Source organism: Penicillium argentinense (assembly GCF_028826775.1).
Source record: "Penicillium argentinense strain IBT 30761 chromosome Unknown utg000005l_segment0_segment0, whole genome shotgun sequence".
Lineage (NCBI taxonomy): Eukaryota > Fungi > Ascomycota > Eurotiomycetes > Eurotiales > Aspergillaceae > Penicillium > Penicillium argentinense.
This window is the reverse complement of record NW_026622664.1, coordinates 5,693,407-5,711,448: the sequence shown is the minus strand read 5'-3', so window position 1 is coordinate 5,711,448 and position 18,042 is coordinate 5,693,407. Positions and strand designations below refer to the sequence as shown.

The following is an 18,042-nucleotide window of genomic DNA, read 5'->3' as shown; positions in this document are numbered from 1 at the left end:
AGCAGGTGGAGTACCTGTATGCAGTATCCTCTATCATTGAGTGTATCCATGTTGGAGCTAATGAACTTGTTTAGCCTGAGGAGTTACTTCGATATTGTTCAAGATGCAAACCCTATCTTCTCCAAAGAACTGTTCTTTCGTCACTACCAAAGCTCCCTGTGCAGTGAAGATCTAATTCTGACAATAGTCATCATTACCGCAAAGCTTACCGGAATTACCACAAATGAGGATGACCGATCCCGTCTGGATACCTCTTTGGATCTATTACTGAGCTCAAGTATACTTGAGGATGATTTGGTTGGTGACTTTCTATCACTCGACGAGTTTCGCAAGGCCTACCTTCTGGCGTTCTATGAATTCCATCAATACCCTGGACACCAATCCTGGCTGCGCGTGGGTAGAGTGACGCGCATGGCCTATCGTATCGGGCTCGACCGCTTGGACCATATCCAGACGCTCTATCCTGACTGGAACACTGTTAATGATGAAGATATTCAAGAATGGAGAGCTCTCTGGTGGTGTATTTATCGCCTTGACGCCTATTCCAATATCTCATCCGGGACACCATATTTGATTGATGACTCCGTTATAAACACCTCATTCATTCAAAGCCATACTACCCAGCCATCAGAAAGCGCTCAGGGATTTCTGAAGCTATACTTACCGTCCAACTCGGAAGACCTATCGAAAGTCCTTCTTGCCGTCCCTTTAGCTCCGGAGACATTGCTGAAGAATGTTCATAACATCACGATTGCTACTCTGCGCCAAGCTGGGCTTGTTATCCGTTTGCATCTGATTCACTCACAAGAACATATGGTTGCGCAAATCGCCAAAGTTGAGCGGCAGCTGGCTACGATTCGTTTAGCGCTCCCACCCGGCTGGCTTAATCAGAGACGCAACGCATTCTCGAACGAGTCCCATGTTGATCACCACGCGCGGATGATTACTGTCCTTCATCTACGACTGGCACAATTACTCCTCTCAATTGCAGACCCTGGTCTTGGGCAAAGTGACGAATGGTTGACAAGCTGGGAGCGTGTTCTTGAGGCATGTCAGGATATCGCGTCTATCGCAGATCAATGGGATAGCTCTTTTTGCCTCACTGTCGACCCAGCAATTTCCTTCACCATATTCACAGCCCTGATCTTCCTTGACCTCCATAAAAAGACGACCACCATAGTGGATCACAATCTCAGCTCCGACATTGATTACCACATCACCGTACTACGCCTTCAACTCCAGCATTTTGGTAACATTTGGACGCTACCAAGGCTCCTCAAGTGTAGGTCATCGTGTTCTACCAATTGATGGTAATCTCTAGCTAATGCAGATATAGTATCCTTCGAAAGCTTCAGTCAATCAGTCTCTGGCCCGCTTTCCTACCGCCATATTGCTCTGATCCTTTCACGTTTCGAGGCGCCCTTACATCCCAGGTGGTTGCAATTTCTCTCATCAGCCAACATACTTTTGGCAGACTGTTAACGGTATTCTGGCAAGGTGCCAATACCAGCTAATTAAGCGAGAATTTCAGGGTACCGGGACGTCTGCTCCATTACAATCTCTGTGCCTTGAGGCTAGTCTTACCGAAGTTTATCTGTAGCTAATAACGACCCTGAATACGTATTGTGACTGACTTCTAATCTACTGTAATGATGAATATACTTCAGGTGCTGGTATTACCGCCGCACCAGTAACGTATAAGTTGCTGTAGCCACGGCTTCCTCGTAGAGTGGATGAGACGCTGGCCCGCCGGCGGGGGAGTGGACCGGCCCGAATGCCAGCTGAACCCCGCGAGCGAGTCCGGTCGCAACAGCTCCCTTGCAACAATTTCATGCGCTGTTTAACTCTCTTTTCAAAGTGCCATTCCTCTTTCGATCACTCTACTTGTGCGCTATCGGCCTCCAGCCAGTATTTAGCTTTAGATGAAATTTACCACCCACTTAGAGCTGCATTGCCAAAAACTCGACTCGACGAAGGAGCTTCACACGGGCGCGGGCACCTCATCCCAGATGGGATTCTCGCCCTCTATGACGGCCCGTCTGCAAATTATAATGTGGACCCCGAAGGAGGCAGCTTTCAAATTTGAGCTCTTGCCGGCTGGCGGGAACGTCATCCCTATAAAATCCAAACGCCTCTCAGTGACTTGCCCCTCCTTGAATTTTAAAGCTCACAGTACTTCACTCTTCTAGGAACCTTCCACCTTCCGTTTGACTCGCCTTTCGGCCCCCTCTATCTCGCACTATCGCCCACCGTACTCTTATTGGTGACCTCTCGCAGTCAAGATGGGAACAGCATCGTGTGCAGTTTGGCCCTAACGGGTCACCTGTCGCTGCCGTCTGTTGCGTAAATGCATTAGACTGTAGCGGCAGAGAAGGCCCGTCCTCGCTCCCTTGCAGGGAGGCAATGTGTTTGCATTGCAGTGGTTTCTATATACAGAGGGAAGGTGGGAGGGGCAAAATCGAGTCTTGATTGCGTGAGAGATGACGAGCTACCACCAGAGGCAAGCAACTGACTCTTATGAGGCAGTTGTAGGAGGGAAGAAGCCCTCCGTAATGTTGGTGTGGATATCACGTGGGCAACGCAAGGCAACCCGAATAAAACTCCTCCCTTTACATACACTCCCATTGCTTAACGTAATTCACTCTTCAAAATGGGTGTCACAAGATCGAGAGGTGAGTTTCGCGCTTCTTCCATACTTTCTTCTTTCATATCTCTTGGCGTCGGATCTTGAAATAGAGCTACAGCTACATGCATTCTGAGAATATGTGCTGACGGATAATTTCTCTCTCTATAGCGCTCAGCAGCGGAAAAAGCTCGTTGAGGACAGCAAGAAGCCCGTCGTTGTTGACTTCTTCGCCACCTGGTGTGGTCCTTGCTAGGCCGTTTCTTCCCTCGCCGAGAAGATATAACCGACAAATACTTGTATGCTGTAAGAACTGCAAAACTGTGCCATTTCTTTCTTAAGTTGCTACATTCTTCGGCAGCCCCCGAAAGGTTACGGTGTGCGTGCATGGGCAATGTCAACAGCCGTTCAAGCCGCACGACTCAAACTCTTCACGTAATTGACAAGTGGTTGGAGACTAGATATCCTACGGCCTTTGTGAGACGTATTGAACGACTCCATGACCAGTCCCAGGTTTTGGATGAGCTCTAAATCTCTTACTACCTCTGGGTTCTGAGGATTCTGCAAGATATTGCAGTAGACCGTGTAGAAATTTTGAAGGCAAAAAGAAACAGCGAACCTATGTGGGGCGGAACGGGGTTAGCGTACAGATGACTGCTAATATGAGTCGTTACATACCCAAGCGCGCCAGTTGGAAATTCTCTGCTGGCAGCATGTAGATGAAAAAGTGCTGACCGACTTGCCTCCAGAGAAAGCGCAAAGCTTGAATCGATGCATTCTTGTAGCTTAAAGCATACAGAGGACAGTGACGCTAACTGGTAGCATGCATGATGAATATTCGTTATGCACCAGTAGTAATCAAGCCGGAGCGTAAACATATGGAAAAAAGCGCTTTCGATTTTCGGATTAGTGCCCAGAACAGAAAGGGTAAGATTCCAATGGGGAGGAAATGAGCGTCTCCAGTCTTCAAGCTCCTTGTCGAGAATGCGAATATCCCGCAGGAGCTCATGCGTCGGTTTCTGGTGGGCCATAGGTGATAAGAATGCCGCGAATACCTTAGACTTAAGTATGCTCAAACGAATATCAACCGGAAAGATAGCACCTTCGAATGGCCCCGTAGAGGCCACCGAACGCCCCAGGTTCTGTAAAAGCCTATCCATATAACCCGCAGGCAGGGAGAGGTCACATAGTGTGTCGTCAATCAGGGAAAGCGGTTTGTAATGGCCTGGAAAGGATTGTTTATCGATAGTGTAACAAAGCCAGAACAGGTTTCGTATATGCGTGCTCGCCATGGGAGCAGCGACGCTCAGGTCAGCATGACCTTCTAGCTCAAAAATCATGCTCAATGCGGCAGAATGATAGAATATGATGAGTTCATCATCACCAGAAAGAGGGGCTAGGAAGACCATCATGACTAAGGCTTGAATTCCGTCGATAGATGCTGCTTCAGCGAGAATTGAATGAAAGAAAAACTGGGACTTTTCTAGCAGATCTCGTCCATACTCATCGGCTTTGGTAGGTCCAAGCCTTAGTATATTGAAAAAATGGAAAAAACAGAATATAGATACCCTTGCACTACAGGATGTTCGGTTTGGCGAAGATTCAGAGTAAATATGATCGACGGTGTGGCGGAATAAGTCGGGATCAATAACCGGAAATAGAAGTCGGAAGATAGACACTTCATACCCATCGACACATTGCAATAACAAGCGGCGGTCCGGCAATTCGGGATGACGATATCCCATGACTTCTGTGACAAGGGGAACTGGCATTGTGGGGACGACTAATTCGGTGCTGCTTGATTTTGGATTCTCATTACGGCTACTGTGTCTGGATTAGAATAAAATAAAGCAGGACGATGACAGCTTTTAATACATACTTGGTTCTGCGATCATTTTGTGGCTTCCATGCCCGACGCCCAGGTCTAGTAAAGGCACAGTCAACACCGTGATGTGCGCACCAGTCACATCGTGGACCGATCAAGTCGCATTTAATCTGTAATGGTCAACCGTGTATCATTACAAAAGACGGCAAATTCGGGAACGATACCTTTCTCCGGTAGCAGGCATCGCATGCGCGGAACAATCGCTCCCGGGGTTTCTTGGATTCTAATGCTGCCGGACACAAAGATAGCTCCATGTTGGCCTTAAGCACTGAGTGATGCGAAGAAAAGTAGAAAGAACACGCAGGATTTGGAGTGAAACCGGTGTTGATGTATTGGGGAGCTTCGTTTCAAAGCCTTATATTACTCAGCGGAGGCTAACCAGTTAACTATCTAACTAGGCCAAAACTAGTTAATATTATCCGGGTGAACAGGGCCCACGAATACCGTCTATTTTCACCCTAAACCTTTTGAAGTACAGATGTGAAGCTATGCAATTACAGTATGGGCTTGTACGCATTGGTGGAGCCTAAGAGAAGAAGAGGAACCAATCCAAAATGAGATGACTGAATTAATTGAAGAAAAGAAGAAAAGACCAAAGGGTTGAGGTGTCTTGCTTATATCACGTGGAGAAATTGGCGGTACTTCAAATCACGACATCCGCTAGGTCACATCGACTCTAGCGGGTTCTCTCATCTTCACTTTCCTTGACAACAGAGAATAATACGTCCCGTCTCTAGCCTGGGCAGAGGATGGTTTCAACTTTCGTCACATACCATGAAATACAATCTGATTTAGATATTGGAATGTTGATCGGTAAAGTCGGAGTTCAAAAGGGTTTTAAGCATGCACAAATTACCCCGGTAGTCCTTGCGTCAGCCGTCGTTTTTAACAACTGCCTCCACATGGAGACGCAAAGCCATTGCTAGAGTGACAAAATGACAGACCGTCGAGTTAAAGGTAGAGGAACTACTCATACTTGAGAAAGGTCGCAGTAGCTATAATAGGTAAGCCGTAGGCACGGGCAGTGGTTAGAAGGAGGGGGTGTTCCAACAACTTTTGACCGGCCACTATATCTAAAGGAACTGGTCACTCATTCTTCTACGGCCAGACCGTCGATCATAACGGCAGAAGAGCCTATAATCCGTGAAATGCACCCAGAGCTTGGAGTGGTCCGAACGTGATCGCTCTTCGGGCGTATTTTTAAGGTTTGGAGAAAGCCAAGGAATTCTGCTCGGAAGGGCTGGCGAACACATCTGTCCAGATCCTCCGTGTCAGCCAATCGGAGAAACATTAACAGTTGATTGATCTAACACTATTTGGATCAGGCCCTAATCCTCCGCTAGTGGATCCTCCGCGCCGCCCAGTCGGATTAACTTCTAACACTGATCGACTTAGCTCTCCGTGGAGAAAATCCCTGTTTTTATAAGGCTTAGGCCAAAAGAAAATAGATCTCTGGCTTCTCTCTTTCGGCTATCCTATTATCTATTTCTGAATCACCTCTCTCTTCTACCAAGTTGTGTATCTGAGCCTTCAAAAAAGGGAACAAAGGGCCTTTGGTGAAAATGGTGGCAGACATTTTCGATGCACCCTTAACGCGGGTATCTCTTCCCACGAAATTGGCACATGTTGCGCTACGAACAGGCACCAACTTTTCTCAGGATAGTCGACTTTTACATGATGTTCCTAAGTGCCAAGGCGTCCTTTGAAAATGACTTGATTTCATTTATTCTCTACGAGGAGGAACACCACCTTATAGCAATCGTTGCCGCGCGAGGCTGTGGTCCAAAAGTGCACAATTCCTCGGGGTTAGATCCTATTACTTTCTCCTATTATTCACTGACCATTTCGGCCGTCGCCTATTGGCAGCGCAAGACATTAGGAATAATGCCGGTATGTTCCAGTCCGCGAACATGGACGATGGATAATGTACTCCTATCTCTGTCGCTCGATCTCAACTGTTCAACAGTCAAATGAGTCCACTGAGACAATGGCTCCGATGCCGATGTCAAAGAAAGCTAATAATCTAGCTCGACACGCCTAACTATGCTCAAGCCTGACTCACAACCTCTTACTCCTACACCAGAGATACGTCCGCAGACATCGCGAAAGAAAACCCATACTAATGTGTTCGTTCACTTTCCACCGTTTTAGAGTCAGACCTACCTTGCACCTCTTCCCCAGTACGGTTATTAGTCACTTCATGGCTTCTCTCATTGGGTTATCCAACTTACGTGTTCAGTCAAATCTCACCAATTCAACGATTTACTCTCGCATTCCATTCCTGTCTTTTTTATTGCTCCAAGGCAACAGCGCGCTCGTGCGGCGTTAATCCGGTGTAAATATACGGGGTACGATTGCCGTAGCAAATTCCCGCAGAGGAGCCACGAGGAAAATTCCAAAAACTGAGGCCCCAGTCTAGTCCAATCATACTGTGGTAGATATTTCTTCAATGGTTCGGCCCGCCCAAGACATCCTCGTGTCATAATCAAATCACATGGCATTGATTTCCACATCATGGACAAGCTGTCACCTATTGCCATTCCCTTTCAGACTATTCCGTGCTCTGCATTCATTGATTTCCTCAATCTAGGGATCTGAGTAAACGAAAATAAAATCCGTGCTCCCTTCGCGAGATTCCCTGAGACAATGGGAGAATATGTGTTCGCTAGCGCCAGGCCACGCATGACCATTGGATTCCCGCTGTAATTCCAGGATCAGAGAGACACGACCGCGTCGCCCCTTTAAGTGATCGTTTCACAGTGTGAATAAATGGCTTACCGTTTTACAAAGGCATGATAGATCTGTTGGATTATGACCTCCAAAACTGATAGCCTCTGTATGTCATCCACCGACCTACAAACTTCTACGATTCTGCTTCAAGGTATTCAACTCCCGGGAAAAGTCAATCTTCAGGTTCGGGATGGATGGGAATGTTACTCCGTTCACAAAGCTATTGCTGTACCGGGCAGGGAGGATAGTTCTTTTCCACAGATTCTCCCCGCCACTGCCTGGTAGCATAACGCTCGTGAGAGTGGTTCATATGGGTTCTCTTGTTTCAAACTCCATGGGGGATAAGCAGACCAACCTCGTCGTGCAAAATGGCAGACAATCTAGTGCTACACCAACCGTAGATCATGGTGTAATTCACGGGATATGTTATTACACAATAATTACAACATGTTACACAGACACTGGGGCTCATCGGGAGGTTGAAATACATGGCATAGACGGGCGGTAATTAGCATGGGTAAACGTCTTTCCATCCGAAGAACTATCAGCGGGAGAAATATGATTTGATTAGCATTACACTCACTTTCACTATTAGATAAGTTCATTGTTTAAAGGGCATCGGTGTACGGAGCCTTGTTCACATCTATGTTCATTAAGACAAGGCAGCATTGGTCAGGCTTAAGCTCCCAGGAGCCTATGATAAGATCTCGCCCGAACAGACAGAGTATTTTGATTCAGCTATCTTGAAGATGTAACATTGTGACGCTCCTAGGAGAAAGTGTTTGGTCATGCGAATAGCAGGTCTTCCTTCCGTTTATTGCTACCTAATCTGGCGAGAATAGTATGGCATCAAAACCCGGAAAGGTCTTCATCTTAGTAGTAGGTGATCATAGAAGGGTATCTGAATTTTTATAGAGAGATCTGAAAGTATCCAATCAAAATCAAAGAAAATCCAAAATTGCCTCTAGAGCTCCCCAAATGTGGCCAAGTATCGGGCACGGGAGAATGCTCCTAGGAGCATTAGATCTACAATAATTGTAATCAGCCAATTGAACGATTTTCACTAAATACATCCTGTTTACAATGGCAAGGATCGCCAAGGAAGTGGCAAATTTACGATGCCCGCTCTTTTGACTGAAAGGAAAACTGTACAAGGGGTCGGGCTAGCTTGTTGCGTTTTATTGAGCCTGCTTACTCAGATCGCCTCTCGGGAGGAGATTAGTAAGCAAATCTGGGATTGCTCAGGTCAGGCTCAGTGAGCAAAAGCGGCGAGGGGGTGAGCACTAGAACGGAGGGAGAGCGCCAAGAATTGGCGGACATTATCCGGTGTATATGCAATGAATTATCGATCAATGTCGGTCATTATCATAAAGCAGTTCTATCGCTATGCAATTTTCTGCATTTTAAGCTCAAATCAACTCGGGCAAAAAGATAAATCACCACAAGAAAGAGACCCATCCCCAGCCTCTCTTCTGGTTATTCCCACCCTTGTAGGCATTGTACTCCTGCGGACCTTCCGACTCCTTGATATACCCATGCTCACAGGCCGTGAAAGAGACCTTGGGCTGGTTCTCGTAGAATTCGTCGAATCCGGTTGCCAGTGCCTCGGCGAGGTTCGTGACCTGGCCGGCAGGATGCAGCTGGCCCCACGGGTCGCGACAGGAGTCGCCTTCGCAGGACTTGAGCACCATCATGAGGGCGTCGAGGCGGTTGATAATTTGGGGCAGTTCCCGGTTCGCGATTTTGTAGTTCGCGTGCTTGTTGGGGTGGGCGGCCAGGTTGACTGTTTGGTGGGGGTCATCCTGTGCGAAATCATGGTTAGCTCGCTCCAATGTTGATCGAGATCGACAGGTAATGACGTTGGTGCTTACCTTCAGATTGAAGTATTCCTTCTCGTTTGTGCACCAGACGGAGTAGTAAAGACTGTAGTCTTCAGCGATGAGACGGATGCCCTTGTATGTGTTTCGCTGATAGCTGTTGTGAGGCTGTTGCAGCTTGTCGCTCGCGTAGCCGTAAATGCCTTCTGGGACAGCCTGATTTGCAATATTTAGCGACAAATAATCCAGAAAGTGGGTCGTCTTTAGGTCAAACTTACCAATCCCCAATATTCGATAGCGACGTGCTCCTTCTTGTTGTCAGACTTGCTGGCCTGCACGGTGGTCGGGATGGCCTTGCCATCCAGTCCTTGTCGCGAAGAGCCAGCGATAGACAGGAAAGTAGGCGCAAGGTCGGTATGGCTAGTCACGACGTCCAGAGTCTGGTTCTCGGGAATACCAGGTCCGCGAACAATCAGAGGCACATTGATATCGGTTTCATAACCACAGTTCTTTCCAGGTTGCATGCGGTGCTGGCCCAGATGGTATCCGTTGTCCGTGGAAAAGAAGATGTAGGTGTTGTCCAGTTCACCGGCCTTCTCAAGCTTCTCGACCAAGTTTCCAATCATCTCGTCAACTGCCTGCAGAGCACGCAGACGACAGCGCTGGAACACATCGATATAGTCAATCTCCTTCTGGCTGAGCTCAGGCACATTCTCAGTCCAGCTCACAGCACCCTCGATCAGTTTGTTAAAGCTCGCATCGCGAGGAGACTGGTACTCCTTGAACAAGTCGGCGTGACGAGGCGCGAATTCCGGCTCACCAAACCAATTCGCATTGCGCGTAGGATCGTGCGAACCATTGGCGTGCGGCGCATTGGGCGCCACCGTCAACATCCACGGACGGTCCTGCGCGATCGCCTCATCCAGGAAATCGGCCGCCTTCTCGGCGATCACATCGGTCGAATATTTGCCGTCGTATTTCACCGGGGGCTGACCATTCCGGGTCATCCGCGCATGGTAGTATCGGTAGGTGTAGGGGTCGAGGAGGAAGTCGGAGCCGTTGAAGCCACGTGCGTAGGGCTTATTGTAGTTGTCTTCGGTGTGCGCGTTCCACAACTTGCCAACGTAGTACGTGTTGTACCCTGAGTCTTGCATCCATAATGGCAGGTAGTTGTCATTCCAGCCAGCCGACACCACCTTGGGGTATCCGCCGTATGGCAGGCCGACGTCGGTCACGTTGGTGTTATGTGGCATGCGACCCGTCCAGAGGTTGGCGCGAGAGGGACAGCACAGGGCGACAGAGCAGTAGTGTTTAGGGTAGGTCGCTCCTTTTTGCACAAGAAGTTCCTAAAAATCGTTAAAAAGTTGTATCAACTCAATTGCTTGGAGGGTGCATACCTGCAGCTTGGGCATATGTTCCAGTCCTCCGACATACTTGCCTTGGTCGTCGGTCAGGACGAAGAGGATGTTCGGCTGCTTGGCCACAGCGAGACCAGCGAGCAGCAAGATCCGGAAGAGATTCATTCTACAGGGATATTCTTGGCGGTTCCTGGGAAGAATGGCTTCATTTTGCCTGGTCTCATGGCAGCTCTATATAGCTCGTCTGTTGGCAAAAGATCACTTCGGACCCCTCTTCATCAAGATGGAACTGAGCAGCGAGAGCTCTTGTCTCATTTCTCCACAGTATTTGCAAAAGCGACAATCGCCTGTGATCGCTCTGTGTTTTTTGCTCTACTGAGTATAGAGCAATGCGCGGCCAAGCCCGCTGATCGACCTGCCCATGGAGTAAAAAGGAGTACAACGGGTCGCGAGGCCGATCATGCGGTAGATTCAGGGTGCGCGAAGACTTCGTATTCTCGTTTTTTCCCCGGGCAAGCGGGGGCCAGACGGCAATAGCGGATTGCGAGATTCACACATCGATGGTGCCAGAGCAGATGGTAAAAGGGTGGGTCAACATCACGTCTTCGGGTGTGGGGACAAGCATAAAAACCTTACCTGGACTAGGAATCACATCATGCATAGTTTCTAGACGGGTGATGTCACACCGACAAACAAGCAGGTGCGACCGGGGAGAACTCTGGGAGAATGCCATTGGAAGATGGAGATAGGGCTTTGATCTGAATTGTGGACTAGAGTAGACTGGGTGGGTATGGTATGTACAGGAGAAAACGCACATGCAGGAAAACAGATCAACGCAGTGGAGGTATTCGGGGATCGGAAGAGGATAAATAGCCAGAAGAAAAGGTGAAAGAAAGATAGAACCAGAGATTCGAAGGACAGAAAGAAATCAGGAGGGGGAAGTAAGCAAAGAAAGAATGATCAAGTCCACTACCGACTCAGCAACCCTCAACAATGGGGATCCTTTTGGTTACTCTAAGGAAAAGTTTTCACGAATCAAGTACTCGCTCATGTACAACACAGCATGTGAATGTTCGGAAAATTAGCTTCAATGTTTAAGCTAGACTTACCTTAGCGCCTGTGCGCTGCTGCTTGACCATCATCGCCCAAGGCCGACTGGTACATCAGGGCCTCTGCAGGCCAGTCGTCACTCACTCCGCTGTCTTGTGTGCGGGGCCGGGCCGCCTCGTCATACGCAGGACCTGCTTGGCGACCAGGAAGCGAATCTACTCGCGGTAGATACTGTTGGGATCCCGGGGCGGGGGCCGGGGCCGTGTCTTGTGGCAATGAATCCATTGGTGTGTTGACGACCTCAAAGCTGAATCGGAAATCACGATTCGCATCCGACGAGGCGCTCTGAGGGTTCTCGGGTCCCATCGAGTTGAAGTGGTCTTCATCTGCCGACATTATCGTAGCAGATTGCGGCTCTTGGATGTAAGGAACAGCAGAGGTGGCTGCAGGGATTGGGGTCGCCGAAACACTGCTGTCGGTTCGAGTATCCAACTCAGGCAGAGTGCCCCGATGCGGCCTCTCTTGGAGAGAATCTTGAGGGACTTGATTCGTCTCCTCCAAGGTGACTCCTGGGGAGCGTGGCATTTCAGGAACATCATCCTCGGGCATGGTGGACATGCGCATGCTGTTGCCCATGGTGCTGCCGGGCTTAGAGCTTCGGCTAACCCGGTGGTGCGGCATTTGCCCTTCGGCGAAGGGATGGTCTCCTTCCAGATCGCGAATGCTGAACTGGGCAATCGTGCGTAGTTTGCGAGTCACCCAGGACGCCAGAACCTTTCCACGCTGCTTCTCACCGAGACGCGAGCGAGGAAAATCGCCATGTGAGACAAAGGCAACAATGTCTGCCACCACTTGGTGCTCACCCAGAACAGTGTCGACAATGACGGGGACGAGAGAGGCGAGGAAGGCCTTGCGGGTGACCTCGACAACGACAACAATGAGTCCACCAGCTTGGAAGATGGCACTGTAGATAGAACGTATGGTTAGCAAATGTAGAAATTGAGGGATGGGAAGTTCAATGACCAAGGCTTACCATCCTCCATTCATGATGTTGCGGTGGCATCTTTCCACCGAGCTCTCAATGTCCATAGGGAAGTGATTCAGGCCGTTCACTTCGAAAGTCTCGCCGATGCTACCTAGGACGAAGAGAACCTGCATCTCCACGGGCTGTCCGCCATGACCAATGGGCCGAGTCACAGTGTGAAGAAAACCAAGATCACCAGTACGAACATAAGGCACATTGGGATCTCCATCGGCAACGCGACCGTTCATTCTCTCAATGTCGAACTCCTGCTTCGACTTGTAGAATCCGGCAGCGCAGGCATCGGACTGGACCCAGATCTCACCATATTCTCCGACATGGGACAAGGTGCATGTCTCTGGGTTCACAATCGCAATCTGAGTATTGACAGGCACCATACCTGAATCTTGTAGCAAAAGTGCAGAGGGATCAGAGTCTGGGTCCACAGGATAGACCAGACCGCGACGAAGACTTCTGATATCCAAGCACAGCTCAATAGGCTCAATGCACATGTAAGATCTCGTTACTATCATGGGGTTGAGAACGTGTGAGTACACGACGTTGATTGCAGTGCGGTCAAGACCAGCAGAGGCGAAGTGCAGACGAGTCTTCTGGTAAAGATCGACTCTGGGCCGACCCTCTGCAGAGATCATTAGATTCTTCAGTTCTTGGAGCTGGAAGCCCTTGCCCGCCATAGCACTTATAGCATAGTCCAACATCTGGCTAGTAGCGTAAGTGTCCTTGATCTTGTACCGTGCAAGGGTAACGAAGAGCGTCATGGGGTTCTGGGCAAAATCGACAGGAGAGACAAGGTAGGTTGGAGCGCCGACATAAATACCCATCAGACAAGTGTGAAGGAATCCAAGACCCAAAGTACTACGCACACTGCCGAGTACCGGGCGCATGCTGGTCATTTGGCATGTCTCCTTCTGCACCTTGCACATACCCATGATTGTATCATGGCCGATCTGCACGGAAATACGTCGTTGGTCTGGGGTCCAATAAGTCCAAACCATTGCAGTCGGGTTGGCTTGAAGCCAAGTATCCTTCATGGTGTAGCCGAGTTCACGACAGCCATGGGACTGCTTGGATGGCTTCGTGGTGTTGTAGATAGCCGGGACACCGATGCGGAGAACTTGTGCTGACTGCTTGATGTGCTGAGACACCAGCTTCTGTCTCATGACGTGATCGACCTCGGTGTTGACAATAATTGCCTTGACATTGAAGTCGCTGATGACGTGAAGGAACGCTGGGGCGTCCTCGGAGAGGCGGTTCTGGTCAATTGGTGCCAATGGGATAACCACAACACCCAAGCAGAAGCAAGCATGAACAGCATATATGTACTCTTCGGAGTGAGTGTACATCAAGATCAAGTGATCACCGGGTCGAACTTTGACCTTGTTCTTGAGGTAGGTTGCCACCGCAGAGACCTTGAGATCGAATTTTTTCCAGGTGATACCCTTGCCTTCCTTGCCACGACCGTCGATAGAGCAGTAAGACAGCTCTTCGGCCTGGCGGGAAACACGCCATTGAAGAAGATCCACAATTGTGTTGAACTTGTTGAGCGGGGTCGAGGTTCGGTCGTCCATCACAACGTCGCGGTAGTCCACACCCGAGTATTGTTTTTCCTGGTATGCGAGCATCTCTTGTCTCGAAGACAGAGCAAGAGGAGACCAGATTCCACCCTCAGGGTCGACACCCACGGGCAGATTCATTACTGACCGCTCAACACCGAACTTGACATGAACAGCTTGGAGCATACCGGCTTCAAACTCCTTGCGACAAAGCATGTTGCCGATCTCTTGTCTGCCATTCTTGGTTACGCGTGGTAGCGTGTTCGGAGCCGTAAGAAGAACACAGTAAACTCGAAGGTGATGCTCCTGATACAGAACCTCCATACATCTTTCGGCGAGCGAATCAAGTAAGACCTGGTCAAGTTGCCGCGGTGGCCCGCCGGATGTCGTAGGAGCCGTGGAGGCAGCGTACGATTCTAAGACAATGACTGGCAGATGCTCATCATTGACAAATACATCAAATGCCGTGCAGTCATGGATCTTCGGGATCTTCTTGAGAAGGCTGACAACCAGGTGCTGAACAAAGAAGTATCGGTGCTCGATGACTTCTTGGCCATGCTCAACCCACTCAACCTTCTGTCGCAATCGATCTTCATACAGACCCAGAACAAAGACTTTGCCCTCGATAACACAGCCCAGAAGACCAGTTCGCAGGAACTCGGGCTCCACGAGGATAGGAGTCGGGTTGGAATCTTCGAACTTATATGGGCGAGCATGGAAGATGGCCTCTGTATGTTTCGGCAGGGCCCAGAATCCACCTGACAGTGAAGGAGAATCGACCCAGATTTCACCAATGACGTTTGGAGTACACAGAAGGTTGGTTTCAGGATCAACAATGGAAAGGGTCGCATCAGGAATTGGGTAGCCGAAAGCACCAACGCGGACTGCATGTGGCATGGTGGTGGCATACTTCCTGGCGTCTTCGCCCATGGCTAGAACAACAATCTCGTTGCTCTTCAGGGCCTCCTTGTCGAGAAGGACCTCTCCCAAGTCATTCTTTCCACTCTCTTTGGGCGCCGATACTCGCGACCCACCGCCGAGAAGACTGCTACCGAAGCCAGTATTGGTCTCGGACTTCTCAAGTTTGGAGTCGTCTTTCTTAGAATCACGTTCCGCAGGATCCATTTCGTGTGTCAAAGCGCATCCCATGCGTTCCTCGCCTCCCAACCAATCGCGCATACTGATGACCATACCGCCGTGTTCGGGCAAACAGAGCATCGGCGTAACGATTTCTCTGGCCCTGGGGTTTCTCATTGGACGCAGCCACCTGTCGCTGAGGATCTCGTGGAACTCCGCATCAAGAGTAAGAGTGTCGATCAGGCAGAGTTTCACGCTGCTGAAGTTAGGCTCGGAATTTTTCTTGTAGTGCCTAGTTGACATAGGGTCCTGTTGGTAGTTGTACGCAGCAATCTTGAGACCAGAATAATCCGCTGCCATAATCGTTGCGCGGTACTTGGTGATCAGGTGAGCATAGAGACCAGGAGTCTCAACTGCCCGATCCTCGTGGTAGACGGTCGTATGTCCACCATACACAGTCAACAGAACACCCAAGATCATACCAATACCTTGACGCGGGTCGAGGTAACTGATAATTGTCTCTCCCTTGGCGAATTGTCTAGAGCTGGAATCGGTGGGGACAGTTGAAACAATTGCGCTGAGACACGCCATCTGGTGCATGATGGTCCGGTGGCTCATCACAACTCCACGCATATCTCCTGTCGGTGCTCGAGCAAACTCGATATAGGCCAGGTCGGGTACGACAAGTGGAGGGAGTCATCCTTCTTCTTTGGGTGGAAGCTCCCGAATTCATTCGTTTTCCACCACTCGACTCCACGGGGCCAATTGAGTTTCTGGGCAGTGATATCGCGTTGGAATCCCTTCAGGTTGTTTTCCGTGGTCAACGCAAGATGTGCCTGGGTTGAGGTGAGGACCAAATTCAGACTTTGGTAGTCATCGAGGCTGTTAATAGGAACTGCAACCACTCCTGCGATAAAGCATCCCATGAGCGCAACAGCAAACTCGATTATTTCTGTCTCGCGATAGATCAGAGCAACGCGGTCTCCACGGTACAGGTTACTTTTATCGCGGATAACTTGAGCGACCTTCTCGGCGCGGCTAGCTAGCTTATCCCACGTAATAGATGCGATCTCCTTTCCCTTCTGATCCAAGACCCAATATGCCGGCTGCTTCGGATGAGCACGTGCGCGATGTCGCAGAACGGCGGGAATGTTGTCGAAATTAGACATGGGGGTATTCTTTTCATGAGGGTCGTTAACGGCGAACGGGATGTCTCGAGGCTCAAGTGGTAGCAAATGTTGGATGGCTGGCCCGTGAGCCAATTCCGAAGGCGGGATGAACGGCGGCGCCATGTTTGCCGTGGGAGAGAAAGCTTCTCCAGATTGAGAATATCGATGGAACCCACCACCGTAGCTATCTCTGTAGTCATCATGCTGCTGACCGGCAAAGTCTGAGAAGTATCCCTGCTGCGAGTCCAGCATGGTTGACTGTCGCGTGACACCGCCAGCAGGGTCGTAGACACCCATAGCATCATCCACATACTCGGGTTGGGCATATTCGGCCTGGGCGTACTCGGCCTGGGCATACTCAGGCTGAGAGTATTCGGGTTGAGAATACTCATGCTGAGTCTCCGGGTTGAAAGCGTAGTTCTGGCTCATAAGGGTTGCTGTCCTGGAGCCATCTTGGCCTTGCGATCCCAAGGGAGGTGGTTTGGGGAGAAAGAGCGAATCATGCGATGTCGAAGATGGCATACGATCAAGTGTCTGCAACATGCCCGTGCTATCTCTGTCGTAAGACCCTCCGGTTGGCGCAGGGGACGAGTTCTGCAGGTCCATGCTGACACCGTGGTTGTACCCATAACCCCCACCGGAACCTTCATACCCGCCAGCATAAGTTGGAGACGAAATTGCAGGTTGTGATGAGTCGGCAGTCGGGGGTCGAACGCTCAAGATGGCCGGAGGGGCCATCTGGGAGGAACCAAATGAGTCCGCATGGCTGGATGTCGCATGCGAATTGATATCGAGAGGCTTGTTTGGACCGAGGAATTGCGAAAGGAGGAGGGTGCGCCGCTTTTGGTACCTAGATGACCGTCAGTATCAAGTCCCTATACATCGTGTCGAGGCCCTCTTAAAGCAGTCGATGGACCGATTTCGAAGTCCGAGACCAGCCGACGGACCAAGACTCTGGCCATTCCATTGCTTACCCTTTCTCTGTGATGTCGCCCTCCTGTCAAGCGACATGTCCTGTTAGCGTAAGACTCATGATCACGCAGGGCTGCACAAATACCTCTAATTCACGGTCCAGGTTCCGCAGAGCGGATTGGAGCTCCGGGCTCTCTTCCGCCATTTGAACACGGGTCAGGCCGGCCTCAGTTTGAGGGAATGTGGATCGAACACGCGGGGGAGGAATGAGAGTCGTGTGGTCAGTTACGCATCGCAATGAGCTGACCGAGGCGCAACAAAAGGAGAGGGGTAGTCGGTTGCGAGTCCCCCGCTGAAATTTGCAATCGAATCTGAACCGGGGTCGTTTGGACGAACGACGAGTCGGCACTTTGTCTCAGCGTTGGGACTCCGCGCGACGGGCCGCAACGTCACCCACCCAGGGCGGTCAAGGGAGCCGAGTGCTGCTGCTGAGACAAGAGCGACAAGAGCGACAAGAATAGATTGCACTTTGTCGACAGCAATGCCCGCCTGATGGAGAAAGAGGCTCTATAGATGGCTCGGATTCTGGTAGGGAAGGGGCTACAAAGAGTACGAAATGATCCGAATGGAAATGGGGGCGTCTCAGGTACCATCGTAACTACTTGTACACGAGAAGGTACCGAGGTGTACAGCGCACGGAGTACAAGGGGGTACAAAGGGGGAGCCGATGGAGAAGTTTCCATGGTGGCAAATCATTTATTTAAATGCTAGTACTCTGGACGCTATACTGATACTACATCTTGTAGTCATATCGCCCTGTCCGTCA

General features: G+C 50.0%; 4 protein-coding genes across 4 annotated transcripts, besides 3 other annotated features; 1 reads left to right on the top strand and 3 right to left on the bottom strand.

Moving 5' to 3' along the window:
- Positions 1-16: part of a sequence feature (Protein overlapping with rRNA (N7532_006941, KAJ5099940.1) was converted to a misc_feature.) that runs on past the window's edge.
- A 58-nt stretch (positions 17-74) lies between these two features.
- Positions 75-1,282: a sequence feature (Protein overlapping with rRNA (N7532_006941, KAJ5099940.1) was converted to a misc_feature.).
- A 54-nt stretch (positions 1,283-1,336) lies between these two features.
- Positions 1,337-1,482: a sequence feature (Protein overlapping with rRNA (N7532_006941, KAJ5099940.1) was converted to a misc_feature.).
- A 4,703-nt stretch (positions 1,483-6,185) lies between these two features.
- On the top strand, positions 6,186-6,701 carry N7532_006940 (uncharacterized protein; the record flags this gene model as incomplete). Its single annotated transcript, XM_056619434.1, has 2 exons — positions 6,186-6,398; positions 6,660-6,701. The coding sequence occupies 2 exons, from the start codon at positions 6,186-6,188 to the stop codon at positions 6,699-6,701; spliced, it is 255 nt and encodes an 84-aa protein (XP_056475593.1).
- Positions 6,702-8,674: 1,973 nt separating this feature from the next.
- Positions 8,675-10,578, bottom strand: N7532_006939 (sulfatase family protein; the record flags this gene model as incomplete). Its single annotated transcript, XM_056619433.1, has 4 exons — positions 8,675-9,040; positions 9,110-9,271; positions 9,334-10,401; positions 10,453-10,578. The coding sequence occupies 4 exons, from the start codon at positions 10,576-10,578 to the stop codon at positions 8,675-8,677; spliced, it is 1,722 nt and encodes a 573-aa protein (XP_056475592.1).
- A 945-nt stretch (positions 10,579-11,523) lies between these two features.
- N7532_006938 (uncharacterized protein) lies at positions 11,524-15,735 on the bottom strand (the record flags this gene model as incomplete). The annotated part of the gene is made up of 2 exons (XM_056619432.1): positions 11,524-12,427; positions 12,497-15,735. The coding sequence occupies 2 exons, from the start codon at positions 15,733-15,735 to the stop codon at positions 11,524-11,526; spliced, it is 4,143 nt and encodes a 1,380-aa protein (XP_056475591.1).
- Positions 15,736-15,752: 17 nt separating this feature from the next.
- On the bottom strand, positions 15,753-17,421 carry N7532_006937 (uncharacterized protein; the record flags this gene model as incomplete). The annotated part of the gene is made up of 3 exons (XM_056619431.1): positions 15,753-17,154; positions 17,279-17,301; positions 17,362-17,421. The coding sequence occupies 3 exons, from the start codon at positions 17,419-17,421 to the stop codon at positions 15,753-15,755; spliced, it is 1,485 nt and encodes a 494-aa protein (XP_056475590.1).
- Between the last annotated feature and the right edge of the window lie 621 nt (positions 17,422-18,042).